Source organism: Sminthopsis crassicaudata, chromosome 3 (genome assembly GCF_048593235.1).
Source record: "Sminthopsis crassicaudata isolate SCR6 chromosome 3, ASM4859323v1, whole genome shotgun sequence".
In the NCBI taxonomy this organism is placed as follows: domain Eukaryota; kingdom Metazoa; phylum Chordata; class Mammalia; order Dasyuromorphia; family Dasyuridae; genus Sminthopsis; species Sminthopsis crassicaudata.
In genome coordinates, this window is record NC_133619.1 from 510059978 (window position 1) to 510085103 (window position 25126).

The 25126-nt window shown below is 34.6% G+C and overlaps 1 protein-coding gene across 3 annotated transcripts in view; it reads right to left on the reverse strand.

The window, feature by feature from the left end:
- The window catches only part of FCHSD2 (FCH and double SH3 domains 2), a 372664-nt gene that overhangs the window by 186914 nt on the left and 160624 nt on the right, over positions 1-25126 (reverse strand). For all 3 annotated transcript variants that reach the window (XM_074304006.1, XM_074304004.1, XM_074304007.1), the window contains exons 5-6: positions 18367-18511; positions 3081-3214 (exon numbers count right to left, since the gene is read on the reverse strand). In XM_074304006.1, coding sequence (XP_074160107.1) covers positions 3081-3214; positions 18367-18511 — 279 coding nt within the window. The remainder of the gene's footprint in view (positions 1-3080; positions 3215-18366; positions 18512-25126) is intronic.

Sequence of the window (25126 nt, forward strand, 5' to 3'; positions counted from 1 at the left end):
CCCTATGTTTAAAAAAATGTTTGCCTTATAATAATTCTGTGATATGAACTGGATAAGTAATATAATAAGTACACATATATGTCTAAACTCTGATTCCCTCCATATATTTTTATTCTGCTAGTTCAAAACATAGTGAAGCTTTGATATTCAAAAAAAAGTTCCCAGAATATGATCTTAGACCTAAAAGAAAACAACAAAAAACATAATTTGTAAAAGAAGACCATCCAAGACAACAAGTCTCCTTAAAACAGAAGTCTGGTGAACAGGGTTGATGAATCATTTGAACATTTCTAGAATCATATGGTTGCAAGTTCCATTTTGTTGTCTTCAGTTTGATCTCTTAGTATTGATTCTCAGAATCCCCCACCCACCCCAAGTCTAAAGAAAAAGGCACAAGCAGCAGTCTGACAAACAGTGTAGATGACTTTCAATTTGTGAACTACTTTAGGATACCAGTCTGTTGAAATGTTCTGTTTTTCTCATTTGTGTATAACTTGACTTGATTCTTTAAGCTCAGCTCACATACTTCTAATGGTTTGTGCATTCCACTTTGAAGAGCCAATTCCTTTTTGTAGGCCTAACATTATATTCCTAATCCATTCATTATTATAAAATAATAACAATAAAAATGATGATAGCAGTTTGAATTTGGCCCATCACACTTTCTTCACATAACAACCTACCAGGACCCCTCCCAGCATTAATTTGTGACATCTATCACTGAGTTCTTTGTTCCATAACTTCTGATGATTAGGAAAATTCATTTATATAAGTACAATGTCCTTCTTCTACATTTCAAGCTTTGGAAATTTTCCCTAGCCTTTAAAATACAACTCAAATGTTACTTACTCCATGAGACATTCCTTGATCTATACTGGAAATCACCTTTCCCCTAAGATTTCAGGTAACAATTGGTGTTTCTCTCTTAAACATATTAAAATATATAATTATGTATATGGTTATCTATTTATAGGTCTTGGTTATCTATTTATAGGTCTTGGTCTCAGTGGAGTGATGGGATCACAAATCCATTTAAATTCTGAAGCATTTATGCTATCCTAATGTTTCAAGCAAATAATAAATTCTAGGAGGGCAGGGGTTACATTGACCTCAGTTCTTTCAGGTCAGAGCTGTTGTGAAGATCAAATGATAGAATATTTGTAAACTACTTAGTATAATAAGCACAGAAAATGTGCTTAATAAATGCATGTTCCCCTCCTTTCCTCTACCATGTAGAGTACTATCCAAAAAGTACAAAAAAAGTTTCCTAGTTATTTGAATATATTATGAGGGGTCTCCATACTCTCCTAGGATGGACATGTTCTGAAATGAAAGGATTCATTATGAGCATTTTTAGAATACCACTACTGATTAAAGTTCAATTCCTTTTTACAGTTCTGTGGGGGAAAAAAACAACTATGTGATTTGGCATCTTAGGAACTCCTTTAGACTTTAGCTGAACTCTTATCTGGGATCAATATATAGAAGGAATTACCATGAACTCAGAGGCAGAAGTACTCAGAGCCAGCTCTGCTTCTGTCTCTTACTTTGTGTGGGACTTTCAGAAACTCTTTCCTTCCTCTGAAACTTTAGTATGACTCCTCTGAGAAAGGAAATCTATCTCCCAGTACAGCACATGGCAACTCTGCTATGAGTTCTGTTTGAAACCAACAGAAGTTAACCCATAGGAAGTAGTTTCCCCAGCATAATAGAGAGCTAGAGACTGGGCATATTCTGAATGATTGTTTCTGAGATTATTGCAAGACATACCCACCAGACTGCCTTTGAATTTAAGAGATTGAGAATTATAATAACTCTGCATATACATGTTAATTGACTCACTTATAATTTTATATATATGTACATATGTATGTATATATGTTTTATTACAATATACATAGAAAAGCAAAAAATCAGTCCCTGCCTTCAAAGAACTTACATTATAATAGAGAAGACAATATATAAACAGAGATATAAGCAGTTTAAATTAAAGGTAGTCTCAGATGAAAGGCAATAAAATCAAGGGGGAATGGGAAAGATATCTTGCAGAAGGTACAATTTTAGCTGGGACTTGAAGGAAGTCTGGGAAACCAAGAAGTGTAAATGCAGGGAGAGAGTATTCTAAGCATGGAGAACAGTTAGAGAAAATGCCTGGAATTAGGAGGTGGAATGTCTTGAGTGAGGAGCATCCAAGAGGCCAATGTCATTAGATTGCAGAGTATATGGAGGAGACTAAGGTGTAAGAAGACTTAGAAGATAGGAAAGGATAAGGTTACAAAGGCCTTTGGAAGGCAAGCAAAGGATTTTATATTTGATCCTATGGGTAACAGGAAACCACATGGTCAGAACCTGAATTTTGGGAAGATTGATTTTAGCAACTGAATAAAGGATGAACTATAATAGAAAATAAATTGAGAAAAGAAAAACAACTAGCAGACTTTTGTAAAGGTTCAGGCATAAGGTAATAAGGGCTTAAATCAGGGCAAAAATCAGCCAGCAAAGGAACAAGTTGAGTGTAGATGTGGTTGCTATCCCTATGTACAATTGAAAAGCAATGCATCAAGCTGAATGTGAAATATAAATGCATGAATGTGAAACCCATGAATGTCATAGGATGACTATATATGATTTTGCTGAAAGCATAATAATGTGGCAGAGGTTGGGGGAGGGAGAATATAGGCCTGGAATTTCATTGATATGAGGTATAGACCAGAAGGGAAGTAACTTTAGAATACTGACTGAAGACAAAGAAAGGGTTAAATGATTTGTGACCAGTGTAAGACAGCCAGTATATGTCAATGTCGGGACTTGAATTTGGGTCTTCCTAATTACAAGGTCAGCCCTCTCTGTACACTATATCATTTTTCCTCTGAATATTTTCAATAGTCTATTTCAAATAAGGAGATGCCTTAGTAAATCTCTTTTTTGCATATTTTCCATTTGAAGAATGTCATTCGAAAAGGAATGTCACTATAAAAGTCTAAAACAATATTGAGACAGAAAAGCAAATTTCTATCTCATAATAAAAGCAGGCAACAAAACTTTCAATAACGACGTACAAGTTTTTCAGAAACACATACTTGGCCTCAATGTCAGCTTTTTCTCGGACTGCATGAGCCATCTGTTCTGTCTCAAAGTACTTCTTTTTGCCTTTAGCTAAATCTTTTACTGTCTCTTGTAACTCGGTCTGGATCTTTGTCAACTGGTCCACACACTGCAAAAGAGAACATGAAATAATCAGTATTTTAGCAGTCAATTTCAAACAAAATGAGCTCTCTGGGCACAGTACCTTCAAGTTAGAGCTGTGAAACCACATATCTCTTTGCTTTGTCTTCTGAGAAGACTAAATATGACCTACAATCTTAAAGATGGAAAGGACCTTAAGGGATTACCCTAGTTAAACCCCATTTACAGATAAGGAAACTAGGCCCAGAAGTGAAGTGATTTGGCCAAGGTTTATCATCTGGTTAGGGTCAAAGCTGGGAGTCAAGCCTATGTCTTCCAAGTTTTGGTACTATGTTCTTTCCACTGCACTATACTGTGCTATTATAGTCAATATTTTTGGCTTTCCTTAAAGAAGAATGCCTTGCCTTTCTCTATTCTGGCGAGGGGAAGAAGATGAGAGCTCCCAGCAATTGATAGACACTACACTAAAGCTGGCAAGAGATCAACAAGATGGGATCCTGTTCCTTTTTAGATGCCTACAATGCCAGCAGGAGGCAGGAAAAGAAGAATGGCAGTCAGTATATCAGTTTTTCTATCTCTCTCCATCTGTGACTGTCTCTGTCCCCACTCACCCTCGGTCGGTCCCTTCTCTCTCTCTTTCTCTGTTCCTATCTTCTCACTTTAACCCATACTCCAGTTCGGTTTTAGATGCCTAAGGGAAAAATGAATAATTCAGGCTATACAAAGAGGAAAGCATTGGCACAGGAGAAAGATCACTGGCCTTGGGGTCTAGACTTATAGGCAGGATCTATGACAAAATGCTGAAACCTTTGACAAACGATTTGACTTCTTTAGGACTTTATTAGAATGTTCATCTTTAAAATAGTGCCTCAACATCTCAAAGTTAAAAGCTAATGTATTATAGGATGAAGAAAAGTAAACTTAGAGGCAAAAAAATCTAGGTTCAATTGATTACCCGTGGTTTTTTATTCGACTTCCTGCCCCATCTCTCAAAAAACCCAGCTAATTCTGTTCCCTTTTTTAGCTATTTTCAGATGTGCAGAATATTAGACATAGAAGAGTCCTTAGTCATTCTCTAATGTCCTTCATTTTATAGATGAATTGCCTGGGCCCCCTGAGTTATTAAATGATTTTCTTCTGGTTTCACACTGCCAATATATAGAAGATTCAGGATCAGGACCTCTACCTATCTTTTCTCTCTATGTGCATGGCTCTTCCTATAATTCCTACCTCATTTTTATGGATTTTCACTTTATCTCCTACCACTTACAAAAGTCTAACTTGTGAATAAAAATTCTACAAATTTGTATGTAAATATATATATGATGTAGTAAAAAGAATGCCAAAAGTCTGGAGGTTCAAATAACTTCTATGAAACTTGCTATACACATATACTTAGGTAAACCTTTGAATCTCTCTTTCCCAATGTATAAAAAGAAAGGTCTAGACAAGAAGTTACTTAAGATTTCTCTAGACTCTAAATTCTATAATACTAGATTTTTATTTGAATATCATATACTTCATTTTTAATTTTTACTTTCAGTCCCAAATTCTCTCCCTCTCTGAACACTTCATACAGAGAAGGCAAGAAATATGATGACCATTATATATATGAAGTCATGTAAAACATATTTCTGTATTAGTCATAATTTGAAAAGAAAAAAAAAAGACCAAAAAAATAAAGAAGTGAAAGAAAATATGTTTCAATCTACACTCAGAGCCCATTAGTTCTCCCTCTAAGAGACAGGTACCATTTTCCATCATGAGCTTATCTTTCAGATCTGTGGATAAGAGAAGAGTTTATGATCAAAGAAGAGATAGAGACAGGAAATAGAATGGTTCATTTTGATTATAAGACATTAAAAATTTTTGTACAAACAAAACCAGTACAGCCAATATTAGAGGGAAAATAGGAAGCTTGGAGCTTAGGTAGGAAGGAATTTCAGTTCACTTGGTTGAATTGTCACAGATCATTGTATTGATCAGAGTGGCTAAATCTTTCACAGTTGATTGTCATTGCAATATTGCTGTATATAATGATATCCTAGTTCTGATTACTTCATTTGAACCAGCTCAAAAGACTCCTCTGGTTTTGTTAAATCTATCTCCTTCATCATTTCTTTTCTTTTCTTTTCAAGAAGGGACATTAACAAGATGAAGTCTTTTTATTTTTTTCCTATAGAGCATGGAATTTTATTTATTTAAAGCTTTTTATTTTCAAAATATATACATGTATAATTTTTGACATTCACTCCTACAAAACCCTGTGTTGTAATTTTTCCCTCCCTTTCCCCTTACCCCCTCCTCCAGTCAGCAAGTGATCCAATACATGTCAAACATGTGCGATTCCTCTATACATATTTCCACAAATATTCTGCACAAGAAAAATCAGATCAAAAAGGGAAAAAAATGAGAAAGAAAACAAAATGCAAGCAAACAACAACAAAAAGAGTGAAAATGCTATGCTGTGATCCACTTTCAATTCCCACTGTCCTCTCTCTGGGTACAGATGGCTTTCTTTATCACAAGGCCATTGGAACTGACCTGAATCATCTCATTGTGAATGAGAGCCACGTCCATCAGAATCGATCATCATAATGTTACCATGCATAATGATCTCCTGGTTTTGCTCATTTCACTTAGTATCAGTTCATGTAAGTCTCTCCAGGCCTCTCTGAAATCATCCTAATTGTTTCTTATAGAATAATAATATTTTATAACATTCATATACTCAAACTTGTTCAGCCATTCTTCTGTTATCAAGAGATCTAAAAGATAATTTTTCCATGCTCATCAAATTTGCTTATGATATCATCCTTTGTGTCTAAATTACATTATCTTTTAGTCTACATTATATAATTGTTTCTTTCACATGAATCAATCTGATAATGACTCAACAATTAATAAGGATTATTATGTACCTTTATCTTTCAGATCTATGGAAAAGAAGAGTTTATGATCAGGCACTGTGTTGGGGACTAAACAAAGACAAAAGTAATACAGACCTGCATATCTATTGATTGATTGATTGGCTTACTGGTATTGGCTTTTATTTTTTATTTTAATTTTTAAAATTAATTTTATAATTATAACATTTTTGACAGTACATATGCATAGGTAATTTTTTACAACATTATCCCTTGTACTCCCTTCTGTTCCGAATTTTCCCCTCCTTCCCTCCACCCCCTCCCCTAGATGGCAGGCATTCTCATACATATTAAATATCTTATAGTATATCCTAACACCTGCATATTTATAAATAAAAGTAAATACACAGTAAAAATAAAGTAATTTTGAATGTCAAGGGAAGGATTCTAAGAGATAGAGATAAGGAAGGATAGGCATGAAATGAGGAGATGAATATAAAAGGAGTGGACTTTATACTGAATACGGGAGTGACACGATCAGATGGGTGCTGTAGAAAAACACTCTAGCAGCTATGCAGATGGATCAAAGAGCAGAGAGCCATAAGACAAAGGGATGGTGGGGTGGACCCAAAGAGAATCCTCTCTAAAATACCCACACAAAAGGACAACATAAATGCTGTTTATAAGTTGAAATACCAGCCTATATTCCTGTATTTAAGGGAAACAAAATCAACTTCCTTATACGCCATCTATGCTGAAAACCATCCTACTCCATGAAGCCTTTTTTGATTCTTCTTCCTCCCAACCAGAAGTCTTCCTCTTTTAAAATTTTCCTGGAGTACTACCTGATCTAGAGAACTCTTCTGTCCTATCATATTTTGCCTTGTATTGTAATCATTTCTGTAAATATTATACATCTGATAAGCTCCTAATAGGCTTCTTCCTCTGCCCCTGGGAACCAAGCAGGATATTTTTTTTTTAATAATAAGTTAACAAACACTACCATGTTTCAGGCACTGAGAATATAAAGAAAGGTTCACACACAGCACATGCACATATATACAGAGTTCTTGCTCTTAAGAAGCATTCATTCTAGTAAGAGAGACAATGTATAAATATCTACATACATATAAGTAGCTACTTAATAAATACTTGCCAAACTTCAGGATGTCTGTCACAGTCCCAAGTGTCACAGACTTGGATATCTGTCACGATATGTAAGTTGTGAAAGAGTAGACACTAAGTAGATTTCACATCTCAAGATGTCTGGTGGGCATGGCAGGCACAATAGTTCAGGTACCAGCTTGAGGAATTTAATCTATGCTAAAAGTCTCTGAATGAAGCATTACTTTCATATCCATATGAAATGTTGAACATTCTCTGGAGACTAGTCATTCATTGATTTCATTAATTAATTCGCTTTATATAAGAAGCACAGAGGTAAATTGAATTTGCTGACAATTCAATCCCTTAAATAGATTTTATAAAAGTCTCTCATCAGGAAAATTGCATTTATTTCTAGGGATCCTTTCTCTGTGCTGAAATTACCACGTTACAGTTTGTAAATGGAAGTGCTCTCTTTTGTAATCAGCTTCCTTTCCTTGATAGTAAACTCACAACTAAGAGTTTCTCCATCATTGAAGTAAACTATAGTGTTGGCTTCTTATTGAACATTTGGAATCTTTTGAAAAAAACATAATCTATCAATTAATAAATGAGAGATATCTTTTTATCAGGTTTTGCCCCATTCCCAGAATTGGATGCATCCACCAAGAAGCATTTCCAACTATTAAAAGTCCTTCCTTCAAGGTCTAATTCCTCTTTGATTATCTTTAAATTTAATTACTTTAAAAATTAAATTAAATTTAAATATTTAGCTTGACTTTTCCATTGTTAATTGCTAAAAAACCTTTTCTTGGTAACCCTATTGCTCTCCCAACTGTATTTCATATTTTCCATTCCTGGTATCTTTTGTATCTCTTCATTTTGTCTGTTACCTCTTCTAAATTAACCTACCTTTTGCCAAAGAGAATAGTCATTGTGAATTCTTCACATGACTAAACCCCAACATTTGGAGTGAAACATCAAACACATCATTTGTGAAATTACCACCCTGAACACATCTTCATAAACTCCTCAAAAATCAAATTTCAAATAAATACATTCACCATTTCCTTCTCAAGGGATAAACTGTTAACAATCACTGCTCATAACTCTAAAATCTCTTAAAGATGCAGTAATAAATATCTATAATCATTGTGGAAGAGGCTATTGCTACATTTTTATATACTTGTGTAACATATATGTTGTCTCCCCTAATAGGCTATAAGTCCATTTAGAGCTGGTAGTCTTTCATTTTTTTCTTTGTATGCCTGGGGCCTACTGCAATGCCCACCACTTAAGGAATTGGTTGATTTCTATGTCATAAAACCACCAACCCTTATTATAAAAGGGTTATTTTGATAATCTGTTGTAGACACTAAATGTTGGTGCTATACCCGTTTTCCAAGCAACCTTAGGAAAAAAAATTATTTACTGATGAGAAAAACTAAGACTTTTAATATGATATAGATTAATATGGGAAGGGAAAAGTTGAATTGATTCTAAAAAATATTAATAATACTGGGGTAAGGTGGACTATAGCAGAGATGGTCTTCTACTACTCCACTGGCCTAGAATTGAATCCATCCCTCCCAAAAGATGGGAATCTGTTGAAGACCTGCCTTTAAGGTCCAGTTCCTCTCTGAAGTCTGCCTCACTCCCTGCCTGGAGATGAAAGGGATCTTGCCCTCCTCAGATTTCTCATAATATTCTGCCTTGACCTTTCTACCTTACAATTTTCTTAATTTCCTTTGTTTCATACTTATCTATATCCTTGTCATCCTACAAGTCCCTCTACTTATATGGATTCTAAACTCAGAAATGAACCTTGGTGATAGCATCTCTTTATTCCTCAGTATTAAAGATTGACAATATAAAAGGTATTAAATAAATCTTTGCTAAATTAAATTGAACTCTACTTCTCTTTTAAATAGACATTTAAACATCCATTCTATAGAAAAGACAAAGCTACTTATTTAAAGGAAATCTTATGTTGAGTTAACAAAGGAACTTATATAATACATGTTTCACACATTTTCTGACTTTTGGTCAATTCAATTCAACAACAAATGCTTAAGTACTTATTATATGCAGTTTGAGGAATTAGATACTGCCCACTTAGAGTTCAGTCTAAATGGGGGAGCTAACACATATACATATCAAGCCAATTTAGCAAATATGTTAAGCATTAGCAACATGTCTGCATGGGTAAAGATACAATCAAGTCTAGGTACTGAGAATGTTTGTGGCAGCCCTTCTTGTAGTGGCCAGAAACTGGAAATTGAGTGCATGCCCATCAATTGGAGAATGGCTGAATAAATTGTGGGATATGAATATTATGGAATACTGTTGTTCTGTAAAAAATGACCAGCAGGGCAATTTCAGAAAGGCCTGGAGAGACTTACATGAACTGATGCTGAGTGAAATGAGCAGGAGATCATTATATACTTCAACAACAATACTATATGAAGATCAATTCTGATGGATGTAGCCTCTTCAACAATGAGATGAATCAAATCAGTTCCAATAGAGCAGTAATGAACTGAACCAGCTATACCCAGCGAAAGAACTCTGGGAGTTGACTATGAATCACTACACAGAATTCCCAATCCCTCTTTTTTTGTCTGCCTGTATTTTTTTTATTTCCTTCACAGGTTAATTATACATTATTTCAAAGTTCCATTCCTCTTGTGCAACAAAACAACTGTTTGGACATGTATACATATATTGTATTTAACATATACTTTAACATATTTAACATGTATTGGTCTACCTGCCATCTAGGGGAGGGGGGGGAGGAAGGAAGGGGAAAATTGGAACAAAAGGTTTTGCAATTGTCAATGCTGAAAAATTACCCATGCATATATCTTGTAAATAAAAAGCTATAATAAAAAAGAAAATCACATATTAATGTTAAAAAAATAAAAAAAGTCTAGGCACTATGTTTGGTATTGGTGGATACACTTTCAAAAAATGAAACAACTCCTACTCAAAAATAGCTTTCATTTTATGGGTAGAAAACAAATACATACATAAATATATACAAGATACAAATATAACAAATACAAATCAGAGGATATCTCAAATAGGAGATGATGGACTTTGAAGAAAGCTAGAGATTTTGAGATATGGAGGAAAGGAAAGATGCAGGGATGGGGGACACTCTGTGCAAGGCTCCAGAAAAGAGAGATGGAACAGACTAGAAGAACAGTACATGTAGTTAGCTGGTAGATTGTCAAGATAAATAATAATTTAATAAGCTTGAAAAGAGAGTTTGGAATCTAATTATGAAGGTCTTTAAATAGCTTTGTAGAACACACTTCAGTGGACTATGAATACTTTTGATGAGGTCTGAGTGGTCTAGATTCCTAATGATCTAAAGGTTAGTGGCTATAAGTGAGTTGTTAAGAATCCCCTTTAAATAGGCCGCAGGTTTTAGGAGTGAAAGAACTCACTCATTCCTGAATATTAGTTGCAAAATGAAAATTTATTGTTTGATAGAAATCAGTTTACCCAGAGACTGATTCTCAGTGGACAGAAGGTCCTGGTAGTTAAGGGAGCTACCAAGGTCCATCTGCAAAAGACCTTTGTTGAAGGAAGCTGTTATATTGGGTCTTAGTGGGGGCTGGAACAGCCCAAGCAGGTCAGGCCCAGTGGGGGCTGGGACAGCCTGGATCTCCTATTGGAACTAACAATACTTCAAAGGAGTGCTTTTTGACCAGGATTTTTAATTGACTCCAAGGCCCTGGCATCCTGGAAAGATTACTTATCTGGGGAGGATATGCTTTCCCCAGGAATGGTTGAGACTCTGAAAGGGATCACAGATCAAAAGAAAATACTGTTTCTTAAAGGAACCCCAACCTGCTTCACCTTGAAGATAGGTAGCTTTTAATATTAGTCATCAATATATTAGATAAATATTCCATCATAAAAAGGGACAAAGTTCAATATAGAACTTTAAGGTGGCGTGATTGAGGGAGGAAAAATGAACATTCAGAAGTACTTAGCCCAAAAGGAGGGGAGAAACCATGAGAGTCAGACCACCTACTTACAAATAAATAATGTAGTTTTGACAGGAAAAAAATTAGCAAAGAGTAGTATAAAACACAAGTGCCAAGACAGAACACACAGTATACTGTAAACAACAAGGATCTAGTGCTACAAGGCCTAAGTTCAAATTCTGGCTCTGCTATTTACTACCTCAGCTGCAATTTCCTCATCTCATAATTAATTATACTAAATGATATTTTTAGGTCTTTTCCAGCTCTAAATTCTATGATTCATCATCTTTCTTGATCTATTGATTTCTTTCCTGTTACCTATTTAAAGAGTTCTAAGTCTTCCTTATTCTTTAAAATAAGGGAGGAGAGCAGTGAAGTGGTGCAATGAATAGAGCACAGGCCCTGGAGTCAGAAAGGCCTGAATACAAATACAAATCCAGATATTTATTAGCTGTGTCACCCTGAAAGTCACAACCCTAATTGCCTCAAAAAAAACCCAAACCAACCCCCCCTCAAAAAACAACCAAAAAACGATGGTTTCCCTTGACCCTGCTATCATTTAAAGGTATTATGTTATATCTTTCTTCCCTTTCATAGCTTAACAACTAGAAAATATTATTCATATTTATTGCCTCCACTTGCTTATTATTTACTCATTTTTCAAAACACTGCAATCTGATTTTCAAGTGTACCACTAGACTCAAATTGTTCTATGCAAGGTTATTTGCCATTAGCTGTTAAATAGAATGAGCTTTCGACTGACCTCTCAGCTTTCTTGCTCCTACACAAAATTAGAGTGCATTGGGTAGTACTTGGAACTTGCTCCATCTAGTTCAGTATTGGCTTGACACACTGTCTATTGAATCAGGCCAAAATATAAAAGAAATGCTACTGATGAATTGAGATGAACAGAAAACGAAAAGCAGCAGGAGAGAAGCACTGAGAATGACAGAAGGCAAGGAGGGAGCAAAAATGCACTGTTCATTCAACAACTCATTCAACAAGAATGAGAGATGAATGCAGAAGACAAAGGGAATACTGGATCATTGAAGGACCAAGTTGGTCCAAAGACCCAGGCCTGTCCTGTAGTAGCTGAGTGACCTTGGACAAGTCACTTCTCTGTAGGCTTCATTTTCCTCATTAGCAAAATGAAGGCATTGAATCAAATAATAATAATAACTGACATTTACATAAAGCTATTATATTTATTAAACACTTTACCCACATTATACTTGTGGGGTCTCACAACAACTCCAAAAGGTTAAGTCTAACAGAGCTAAGAAATGTTAAGTCTCCATAGTCTCACACTAAGGAAATGTTAAAAGATATGAATTGAGATTACAAATCTGTTGCTCTAATAGAACATGCTACTGCTAATTAATATAATAACATATATAGCATTTTGGTATTTTTGAAACTTCTATCACCATGTCACAGAGATGTAAACTCTGATCAAATGATCAAAATCTGGGCAGGTTAGATGACAGCTAAAATAATAATGGTCAAAGTTAATATTTATATAGCAATTTAACAGCTAGTATTAAAGTTGTGGTTTAAATCCAGTTTTCTTGATTTTAACACCTAGAACCTCTAAATGTCCTTCAAATCTTAAATTTTTATGATTCTATCAAGTAAAGCATCAGGTTTCTTTTTTTACATTGAAATGAAAAGTCTCAAATTACTTAAAACATAGAGAGGACTGACTAGCTATCAAAAAGTAGTAGTTATAATTCAGAGGAAAGAAAAACTGGATTTGGAGTGAGAAAACATGGTTATTCCCTTTGCTACTTATTTCTTCCATGTTTTTGTGTGTCATTGGACAAGTCAACAAACATTTATCAAGCACTTACTATGTTTCAGATATTGAGCTAAGCATTAAGCATATAAAGACAGGCAAAAAACATGGTCCTTACCCTCATGGGGAAAGGGGTAGCTGGGTGACACAATGGATAAGAGCACCAGTCCTGGAATAAGGAGAACCCGAGATCAAATGTGACCTGAGGTACTTACTAGCTGAATGACCCTGGACAAATCACTTAATCCCTATTGCTTCCATAAAACCTAAACAAAAACAGAAACATTCTCCTGGGGGAGAAAACTTGCAACCAACAATATACATTCCAGGTACATAAGAGTACAAGTGGAGAGAACCTTAGAGAGCAGGTGTTAATTGCTGCTATTTGTTAGCACTTTTACAGTTAAAAAAAGTACTTGGGAGTACTTTTAAAAGCAGAGGGATATAGTCTTCTATACCTTCATTTTCTCATTTCTAAAATGCAAATAATAACACTTGTGCTATTTAAATGCCAATGTATGCAAAGGAATCAGTACATCTTTAAGTGTTAAGTAGTATAAAATGCTAACTACTACTGTGGTTGAAAACTACATTACTTTTAAAATATTTAATATTTAAATATTTTTGTTATAAACTAGAAATGGTCAACAAACCTGAAAATTTCCATATGCAAAGGACAGAAAAGGGAGACTGTATATAAATTTGAATCTATTATAAACAGCTTATTTTAAAAATAAGTGTATATGATATAAAGTACATATGATATGTGCATTTAAGTATATATGATATATGTATTAAATAATATGTATTTAAATATACATATATGTGTAAAATTTAATCAAGTAGTGCCAACATTATCTTTTTTGTGTCCTCTTATGAATTTCTTTCTAAACTTTTCTGTGTATTTTATACATAGAAACACATTTCTGTGTTTAATAATAATGTATCATAAGCCTAAAAATTCAGGTTTTAAGAAAGAATCTGAACATGATGATTTATTATCTTGAAACACAATGTACTGGAATGGTGTGAGAGCTTCACTGGACACAGTGAATACTGATCCTTTAGATCTGAGACAGATGAAGAATTACTCTGTCTTTAGCTGAGAGTTAGAACTTGGTGAGAAGCAGATTCTTTTGAAATTAGAAAAGAATTTAATTATGTTCAATTTGGCCAAATGTGTGAAAAGTAAAGTATATAGAGTACTGAGGTGGATGCTAACAATGAGGAAAATCTCCATTAATATAAAATTCCAGCTGCTTGAAACTTCTAGTCCAGTAAGTAAATTTTAAGAAGGGAAAGGGAGAAGACACTCAAAGGTTTGGCTTAGAGCCATTCAATATTGCCTTGGCTTGCCTAGGTCTATATAGGCTTGAATATCTCTTTAGGTAAAGGTGCTGAATTGACCTAATGAGGCCTTATCAAGACTCAGAAGCTAGGAAAGTAAGGAAGATTGGGTCGAACTGGAAGCAGAGGGATATAGTCCAACATACCATAAAGGGAATGCTCTTAATAGAAATCCCCCAAAAAGGAAATTCTGGGATGCAGCTATTTAGCTTCTGGCTTCCCTCCCAAAGCCTGTGTTGTGCTAGGGTTTGGGTTGCCCCCAAACCTAATGCAATTGGGCTATTAATTATGATATGACTATAGTCAAATTCTAATACCAATAATCTGAACTGCATATCAACTGAGCTTATCTCAGATTTCCCATTCCTACACAAATAGGTCTTGTCAATAGAGGACAAATGTAAAATAAGCAAGGCTTTGTGGGAATATAAAACTACTAACCCAAATTCAGAAAAACCCAAAGGTGAGACCAGGGCCATGGTGGCAGTAAGATGGGAAACTATGTTCATTTGATGCTTTTGTTCATTCTTTTTATTTATGTTTACTATATGTAACCCATCCTTGGTTGGGTTAAATTGAGGAAGTAGGGATGAGTTCCTTGATGTTCAGCAATCAATGTCAGCTAGCAGTAAAAGGGAGAGAGAGAGAGAGAAAGAGAGAGAGAGAGAGAGAGAGAGAGAGAGAGAGAAGGCAACTTCAGGGAGAGAAATGGCTGGAGGCAGTTTCTTGGACACGCAGAGGCATCACTTCGTATTGGTCAGGCCACAAGGAATACCAGAGAGGGGATAAATTGGAGGAAGATTTTGCATAGTGGCTGAAAGGTCAAAAGAATCAGATTTCATCTGAAGATGAGAAAGGAACCCAGAAATAAGGATGGTCTCTGGAAATTTTCATGTCTCTATTGACCAAACTTAGAATGTCATGTAAGTAAAGGAAAGAAAAGAATTGCTATTTCATATTAGAGTCACATTCTAAAAAAAAAAAAAAAAAAAAAAAAGGACTATTTGTATTCCTATCCAAAAAGGTTCCACTTTAATGAAAAATGTTGTTCCATATCTCTAATGCTATTATTATCTCTTTGAGTAACAGGAAGAAGTGATTATGTGTTTGATGCTTCTCCAGGGGAGAAAAGAAGTCTAGTCCTCATTCAAGTTGCTAAGAGCCCTTTACAAGAATTCCAGCTTTAACAAACATCAAGTTATATCTCATACAGGCTATCCTAAACTTATGCAGCTCCAAAGTATAAAAGGCTCTGTAAAAGTAAGACCTGAACACTACTTGTACTAGCATAACATGGCACAGCACAAGTAAAAGGTCCACCTTAGGCAAAAACCTTCACCTCAAACAGCCTCAGTTTCCCCGTTTGTAAAATGTTTACTACCTACCTAAAAGACTTAGCTTAAGGAAACAGCCGTGAAAACATAAAACATCATACAAATATGAAATTATGCTATTTTTTGCCCTAAATAAAGCTCTTTTTTGACACTAGAGATTTTTGGATGTTTAACTACATTTCAGGTAAACATATTTTGATAGGTACATTAAAATGAAATGTAGATTTAAGGTAACAAGAAAAAAGTTGAAAAAATTAATTTTCTTTTGAATTTTTATGACAGTCTTTTAATCTGGGGGGAAGGGATGGTGGAGGGAATTTCCACTAAAATATTTCTATCTTAGCTTTAAAATTCTGTGAATCAGAAACCCAAGATTTCCTCTCACAACTCACCCAGCCATATGAACATTGGGATCCAGAAAGTTAGACCATTTTCACTCTACATACAACATTCATATTTTCCTGTGAACTCACTATTCTATAAAAAATATTTTTCTTTATTGTATTTATTTTGAAAAAGGGGAAATTTGATAAAAGAAGAAGTGGTACAAATATGCAAATAGGTTTGAAACAAATGGCAGAACTAGAGAATTAAGGAGATGGAAAAAAGGGACCATTAGAAATCAGTCACCTAATTTAATTCTTACTTGAAGAAAAGTAATCTCCTGACAAGGAAAATGTTGTCAGAAACAGTGAAATTAGATTTAGAAAACCTGGGGTTGAGTCCAGACTGCTACAAACTAGCTAGGTAACTCCTCATCTGAAATTTGAGGGAGTTGGACTAAATATAAACTCCATAATTCCTTCCAGCTCTAAATGTATGGTCCTTTTACAAAATTCCCAAAACATGACTATCTGGCATTCTCACAAAGATCTCCAGCAACAGAAGTCTCAGTATCTCTAGCAGTCTATTCCACTTTGTGGATAGGACCCTAATTTTATAAATGAAGTTGTTGAGCCATACAAAAGACTAGGCCCATGGTCACAGTAGGATTTAGGTCACGTGACTCTTGCTATATTACTTCCAATCAGAAGCAATTCTGATTCTTCATACTAGATGAGTAATTCAAGGGAAATGAGTATCAGTGCCATTATCCTTGAAATGACCAATGAAAAGACTTTATGATTTTTAACATACATAACTTCATATAATAAAAGTAGCTAATAATAACCAACACTTAAAGAACTTTAATATTTGCAAAATGCTTCCCTTGTGCCATTTCATTTGATCACAAAATAAGAAGGCTCTCTGGCGTTGACTGAAGTTATTAAATCAGCTTAACTATTAACATTAAACATAGTAAAGGTGTAACAATATGAATGAGTTCTGGAAGATGTAAAACTGCAGGCTATAATCACAGAAGATGACATGACTCCTAACTGGCTGAAAGAATACTAGACTACAAGGCAACACACTTCAGAAATGGTTAAAGTACTTCAGGAGAAGAAATTGAGAGAAGCCAGCTCATATTTTTGAATAGGAGAGAAAACTTCTCAGTCACAGTCATATAGGGAACAGGCCCACAATATATGCTTTGACTTTCAATGCTTAGAGCAGACTCCCCTTGGTCACAATATTCTTTTTCTTTGGGAGCAAAAATCTCATCTCATTTGTTAAACTTCATTTAGTATATTCTTTGGTCTATTCTATTATGTATAACTTCCCCAATATCTGGTTTTGGTTTATATTGATAAATAAGTGTATAAATTATTAGTGATAATCTTTTGTCTAATCACTGTGTGATGGGAGATAATTATACTGCTGACAGTTGGCTAAGTAGTACCATCCCTTTCTGAGAATGGAAATTAAGGAAAGTGGCTTTTAATCTGAGCTCTAAAGTACTGAATTGAGACAGCTAGATGATGCGGTGCAAAGAGCACTGACCCTGAAATCAGAAAAGGAAGGAAGGAAGGAAGGAAGGAAGGAAGGAAGGAAGGAAGGAAGGAAGGAAGGAAGGAAGGAAGGAAGGAAGGAAGGAGGAAGGAAGGAAGGAAGGAAGGAAGGAAGGAAGGAAGGAAGGAAGGAAGGAAGGAAGGAAGGAAGGAAGGAAGGAAGGAAGGAAGGAAGGAAGGAAAGAAGGAAGGAAGGAAGGAAGGAAGGAAGGAAGGAAGGAAAGAAGGAAGGAAGGAAGGAAGGAAGGAAGGAAGGAAGGAAGGAAGGAAGGAAGGAAACTAAAGTACTGAGCCTGTATATTACCAATACTAATTGGATAGATATAATTCTGGACCACCTTTCTAAGGAAGATTGCTATTTCTAATCTCTGTGGGGAGCCAGAGGAGGAAGTGACTGAGTATTTGCTCCTTTTCTAACTCATCATCTAAGACAGGCATAAGATTTTCTGGACATCTCTGAAGAAATCCCTTCCCCATTTACATAGGTATATAGTTTTATAGTTCAGTATTCCTTTAGCCAATCAGAAGATAAAGTCTCTTACCATGTATTTAATATGAAGTTCCAGGGTTCCAGGGAAAAAAACATCCAACTCATATGAGCAGAGATGCTGTATATAATTAGAAGGCTTTCATTTAAATGGAAAAATTTTCATAAAATATTCCATTTCAAACATAAACATAATAAAAATGTAATGTAAAAGGTATTTGTACACTTGTGGTTTACAACTCTAATTTGACAAAGTATTAATTACAAATTCATCATTAGTATTTTTTAAAGCTACTTCAAGTCTTTGATGGGATGAGAGGAAAGGGGGGAATATGGAACAAAAATGGAAATATTACCCTTTTTAGCTGTTGTTCCTTTAAGTTTCTCACTGTCCTGGCAGGTTCTGAAATAAGGTTTTTATAATTTTCGCAGATATTGATTCGGGATTGGGCCACCTGCATAGTTCCCTCTAAAAATGATTTCCAAACAGGATACATGCTCCTAAAACCAAGAGAGGGACACAAGAGTTAGTAAGGAAGAAAGGTAACCATTTCTTTGCTCCAACATTAGCAATGTGCCCCAGAATTATCCTTTCAGTTATCTAAAGTCAAAATTTCCTCCATGTAAACTGATGAAAATAATCCTCGTACTGCTTATTTCAAATGCTTTCTGATATAAATGCTTTGCAAATCTTAAAGTCTCATAAAAAGCATTATTAAGTATTATTCACAAAAAGATTAGAAATAATGTAGTCTTGATTATAATTACACACTTGTTGAGAAATAGCATTGCTTTATGGCTTAATGATATTTATTACTGAGTTGGGGCCACATTTGAACTCAGGTCTTTTGGACCTGGAGTCAGGAAGGCCTGAGTTCAAATCCAATCTCAGACACTTAACAGCTATGTGACCATGGGCAAGTCATTTAATTCTGTTTGCCTTAGATTCCTCATCTGTAAAATGAGCTGAAGAAGAAAATGTTACCTTTGCCAAAAAACAAAAACAAAAACAAACCCTAAACAAATCCCAATTGGGATCACAATGAGTTAGATACAACTGAAATGACTCAAGAACAACAAATAACATATTATTAATTGTATTTTATTGTATAGCTTGAAACTCTTTTGGGGTGATCCAATTTATTAAATATTTTGGAAGACCATAATATCACATAAATATTCCATATTAGGAGTAAAACATATTCAAATTACAAAACAATCAAATGCCCCTTACACTAAAATGATACTGATAATGATTACATCTTCCTTGAAAGGACTTAGGTCATAAGTTATGAATGTTATTGTATTGTTCAAGTATGGAGGTTCCAAGAAACAAGGATTTCTGATTAACAAATGGAGCTGCTGCTTTTGTGGTTTATATGATTATTTTAATTCAATTATTTATCAAGTGTCTATGTAGTATTAAGTACTGGAGACAAAAAGACAAAATGAAAAAGTTGCTCCATTCAGGAAGTTTACATTCAATTGAGGCAATGCAATATTTATACAAAAAAAATTTAAAAAAAGATTTCAGGTGGAAAAGAAAGTAAGAATTTGAGACAAAAGGAAAGATTTTCTGTAAGAGCTGTTACCTGGGATGACCCTGGAAACTTGCTAATGATTCTATTAGGTGTAAGTAAAGAAGGAAAGCATTCTAAACATAGAAGGCATACGAGGACGGCTAAATTAAGGGAATAGCTATTAGGTCAGTTGGGTTGGAATATGGAGCATAAGGTTGTTAGGGTCTTCCACAGTAAAAGAGAAGTTCATAAAAAGGATCAGTTTTAGAGGTAAAAACACCTGGTAGGAAAAGAAGAAGAAAGGAAACAAGTATTTACTAAGCATTAACTATGTGACAGGCACTGTGGTGTTATAAATATAACCTCATTTGATTCTCACAATAGCCCTGGGAAATAGGTGCTATTATTTCCCCATTTTACAGTTAAAAAAACAGAGACAGATATTGTACAGGGTGACACACCAATTACCTGAGACCAAATATGAACTCGGATCTTCCTGATTACAAGACTAGTGCTCTATCTACTGTTACCCACCTGTTAGAAATGTAAGACTGAAGAGTTAGAAGAGAAGTCCAGACTTCCTAAATAGATCTGAGAATTATTTGCATAGAAATTATCATTGAATTCATGGGAAGTGATGACATCATCAACTAAAACATTGTACAGGGAGAAGAGAAGAGGCTCAGGATGGAGCCCTGGGGACCTTAGATGGGATTATCTGAGTTAAGATCCAGCAAAGCTGAGTGAGAAGGAGCAGAACCAGGTAAAGACAGCATCATGAAAACCTAGAGAGAAAACAGTATCAAGGAGAAGACGTGACCAACAGGGTCAGACTGCAGACAGGTCAAGAAAGATATCATTAGGTCTGACAACTGAGAGACTTCTGGTAAGTTGAAGGAAAGCAGTTTCAATTGAATGGTTTAAGAGGAGAGGAAATGTAGATGGATTTCTTGAGAAGTTCAGTCATGAAAGGAAAGAAACATACTGGATGCTAGCTAAAGGGGAAGGACAGATCAAGTGAGGCTTTTTAAAAGGATGAGAGAGATATGGGTTAGCATCATTTGATAGGGAAAGATTCAAGATTTGTGAGAGACATTCAGTAATGATAGAGGAGCTAATCTGTTAGAAGACAGGATGGAATTGAATTAGGGATGAATGAAGAAGGACTTGCCAGGGCAAGGAGAAGAACTACCTCTTCATTTGTGATTGGGACAAAAGAGAAGACAGTGAGGGAAGGCATCTGAATGGAATGAGATGGGAGGAGAGAAGAAAGAATACTTCATGAACAGCCTCCATTTAACCCAAAATGACTACTCTGAGCCTGGCCTTTCAGATTTCCAAACCCATTCTATAATACCTATAATTTAAACCAATGGAGGCACAAACAGTTCAAATTGTTATATCAAAATTAAATTAAATTAAAATATAATTTGGAAATGTTCAACAAAATAAATGACAATATAAAGAACAAAGACATTACATTTTAAAATGAAATCAATATGTGGCCCACAATGATCCTTATGAAGATTAGTCCAGGTGGTTTCTACTTGAGTTTGTTACCACACTTTTAGACCATCTCTCTCCATCTTTTCCATAAAAATAGTATGAATGACTTTCTTAAGAATTTTGGTAGTTGGCATAGTGAGCTAATCCTGGGAGTCTAGAAGACATGACATTGAAGGCCGTTTGAAGTGCTTACTACCTATGTGACCCTGGGCAAGTCATAATTTCTAGGCCTTTTTTCTCATCTGTAAAGTGAGAATAAAAACATTACCTATTTCAGAGAGTTGTAAGAAAATTACATAACATAGGTTAAGTGTCCTGTGAATCCGAAAGTATCAAATAAATGTTAGCAATGAGAAAAGCAGGTTTTAAATTGAAAGAGTTCTGAGATCAGAATCAGGAAGATATGGATTGAAATCCTGTTTGTGATGATTAGTAGTTATATGATCATGGGGAAGACACTAAACCTCTTTGAGTCTCAATTTCCTCAAGGCAATTAGGCCCAGTAGATAGAGCACCAAACCTAGAATCAGGAAGACTTCTTTTTCGAAGTTCAAATCCAGCCTCCAACACTTCCTAGCTATGGGATCCCGGACAAGGCACTGAACCCCCTTTGCCTCCATTTCCTCACCTGTAAAATGAGCTGGAAAATGAAATGGCAAAGCACCCCAGTGTCTTTTCCAAGAAGAGACCCCCAAAGCAATAAATTGGGAAACATTTTTATATTCAAGTGTTCTGGCAAAGGGCTCATTTCTAAACTATATAAAGAATTGACTCAAATTTATAAGAATTCAAGCCATTTTCCAACTAATAAATAGACTTATAGAAAGTGCTGCTTGTACATATTTTGGGGATATTTGAAACCTTTCTGTCTTTGACCTTGGAATTTATGCTTAACAATCATACATCAAAAATATGGATATTTTAGTTACTTTTAAAAAATCATAATTCCAAATTTTTTTCTCAGAATGGATGGATCAATTCATAATTCCATTAATAGTAAATTCTTCCTTTGAAAACTTCAATCATTTCTTTGGCCACTATTGGTAAATGGGTCTTGGTATTAAATATTCGTGTTAGTTCCCCAAAGATTATAAATATCAGAACCATGTAAGAGACATTTGATATAAATACTTTTCCTGTTAACAGATTCCTTTCTTATCCTAATTTCATTGATTTTGTTTGTGCAAAAGTTTTTCAATTTCATGTAGAAGCAACTTTTTTGGTTAAAAATTCTTCATAAACAGTATGAAAGGTATCTTCAATATTCAGGTAGTATATCTATGGTAAGTTTATTGTAGCATATGATGTAAGATTATAATCTGAACCTAATTTATTTCTAAGTTCCTAAACAGTTCTTATCAAATAGAGAATTCTCCAAGTAATTTATGCTTTCAAGTTTATTGAACATTGGGTTGCTGAATTAGCTTGTTTCAGATTCTTCCTGGTTTAGTCTGTTCCAAGAATATACTTTATAATTAATAAGTATCAAACAGCTTTGATGATTATTGTTTGTAAGTGGTTTGAAAAGTGGGGTGTTTATTTTCTCTTTATTTTTCCTCCCCCTTCCCAATTATTTTCCTTGAGATATTAGACAACAGTGTCTCTTTAAATGAATTTTATCATTTTATCCACATAAAGTATTCTCTTGGTATTCTGATTGGGATAACCAAATCTATAGATTAGTTTAAGCAGTAACTTCATTTTCATTATGCATAACTCAATTATGAAAAATTAATCTCCCCCTCCATTATTTTTAATAAGTGTTTTATGGTTACATTAATGTATGTCTTCAATGTGCCTTGGAAAAATGACTCCAAGATATTTAAAGTTTTTCATGGGTTTTTCCTTTTTTTTTTTAAATGAAGATCTCTACAATCTTCTAAAGTTCACTCAAAATGTCTTACTAATCACTTCTGCCTAGCCATTTCAGTACTTAGGAGAAGTACATCTGGACCTGGTAATGTATAAAATTGTTTCAATCTATGCACTAATATTTCTGATATCTAGCCCAGTTTGACATACATAATAGGTAGTTAATGATGACTAACTGATTAATCAAGGTAAGCAGATGTTCTAATACTATTCTGTTTATTTATTTTATCTACTGAAAGGTAATGTGGTACAGTGGATAGAAGTTATGAAGACTTTATTCAATTTCCACTTTAGACACAGTGTGTCAGTCACTTAAACCTCTCTGAGACTGTTTCCTCACCTGTAAAATGAGAATTCTTTTGATTACCACATCATAAAAAACATTATGCAAACTTTAAAGCCCTACATAAACATCAGGCACTATTATCTTAGGATTCTATTCCCTAAAACCTATTTTTATCTTCTATTTTGTAGTCCAAATATCATTCTCCTTGAAAAAAAAAAAATCAGATACTTAAATTGTATCTGTGATCTTAGTGATTCAGAAATTCTCTCCAACAGTTTAGATTGTAAAATCTATGCCTTTCTATCCTGTGAGACTCCTGTACTTGTCTTCCCATAACATCATAGAGATTCACTTAATGTGATGATCTTTTTCATTTTCTTATTCTATTGTGACGATATACTCTGGTTCTTTATCCTTTACCCTACCTTATGACTAACCCACATAATCTTCCAATCATTTTGCGATGACATATCTTATTCCTCATTGGTTATATGTTGTAACCTCACATACACCACATGTTTCTCCATTGACCTCTGTGTGATATTAATTTTTAGTTATTTTAGAGATTTCTATTCATGTCTCATTACCATTAAGTAGCACCAAAAATTGTGGCATTAAAAATGGAATATTTAGAATTAAAAGAAAGAATTAATTAAGCAACTCTGCCTTTTTTGATATCCCAATGCCACCCACAACAAGCAATGGTCTTTATCCCTTCTTTGATCCTATTTCTTTTCTTCAACATCACTTAAAAAACTCCTTTCAGTTCTTAGTTTTTCCTAACTGGTACCAACTTATTCTAAACTTTTGCCATCTTGACATAGCATTATTTTTACAGAACTTTGTCATAACTTTGTATTCACCCTCTCTTAACTTGCCCTTACTTCCATGTAGGCTTCTTTATAAAATCTAATAAATTGTTTGATGATTTCTATGTAGCCACACTAATATTCTATAGAAAGCTTTCTCTCTTCATTTTCTTCAGAATGGCTTCTGTATCTTCCATCACTCCTGAGTAGACTGTTAGAGAATGTTAATCAATGGGATTCTATGTATTCTTTTTTTGTTTGTTTGTTTAAATCCTTCAAAATCTGTTCTTCCTCAATTTATGGTAAATGTCAGACTATACTTTTTATAACAAATCCTAAAACACAGTGTTAATTGTCTACTTCTGATAACCCCACTCCTTATCAAGATTCCCATAATTTCCAACCCAGGAATTAACAACCCCTTATTAGAAGAATCATATCTCTAAATCACTATTAAGAATTACAGATTAAAACAACTCTGAGGTACCACCTCACACCTATCACACTGGCCAAGATGGCAGAAAAAGAAAATGATAAATTTTGGAGGGGATATAGGAAAACTGGAACACTAATGCATATTGGTGGAGTTGTGAACTGATCCAACCATAATGGAGAGCAATTTGGAGCTATGCCCAAAGGTATCTTTGATCCAGCAGTGCCACTCAAGATCTAAACTACAAAGAGACAATTAAAAAGGGGGAAAAAGTTCACAAAGGCAAAAAATATATAATAGCTTTTTTATGGTGGCAAGGAATTGAAAATTGACAGGGGGGGCTCTCAATTGGGAAATGGCTAAATAAGTTGGGGTATATGGATGTAATAGGACACTAATATGCTCTAAGAAAGGATGAGCAAACAGATTTTAGAAAAACTTGGAACTGATACTGAGGGAACAGAACCCAGAGGACATTGCATTTAGTAACAGTAAGATTGTATGATGATCAATTGTGATAGACTTAGCTCTTCTCAGAACTACAGTGATCCAAGATAGTGCCAAAAGTCTTGTGATGGAAAATGCCATCTACATCCAGAGAAAGAACTATACAGACTGAATGCAGATCAAAGCATATTTTTGTCACCATTTTTTCTTTCTTATGGTTTTTCCTTTTTATTTTGATTTTTT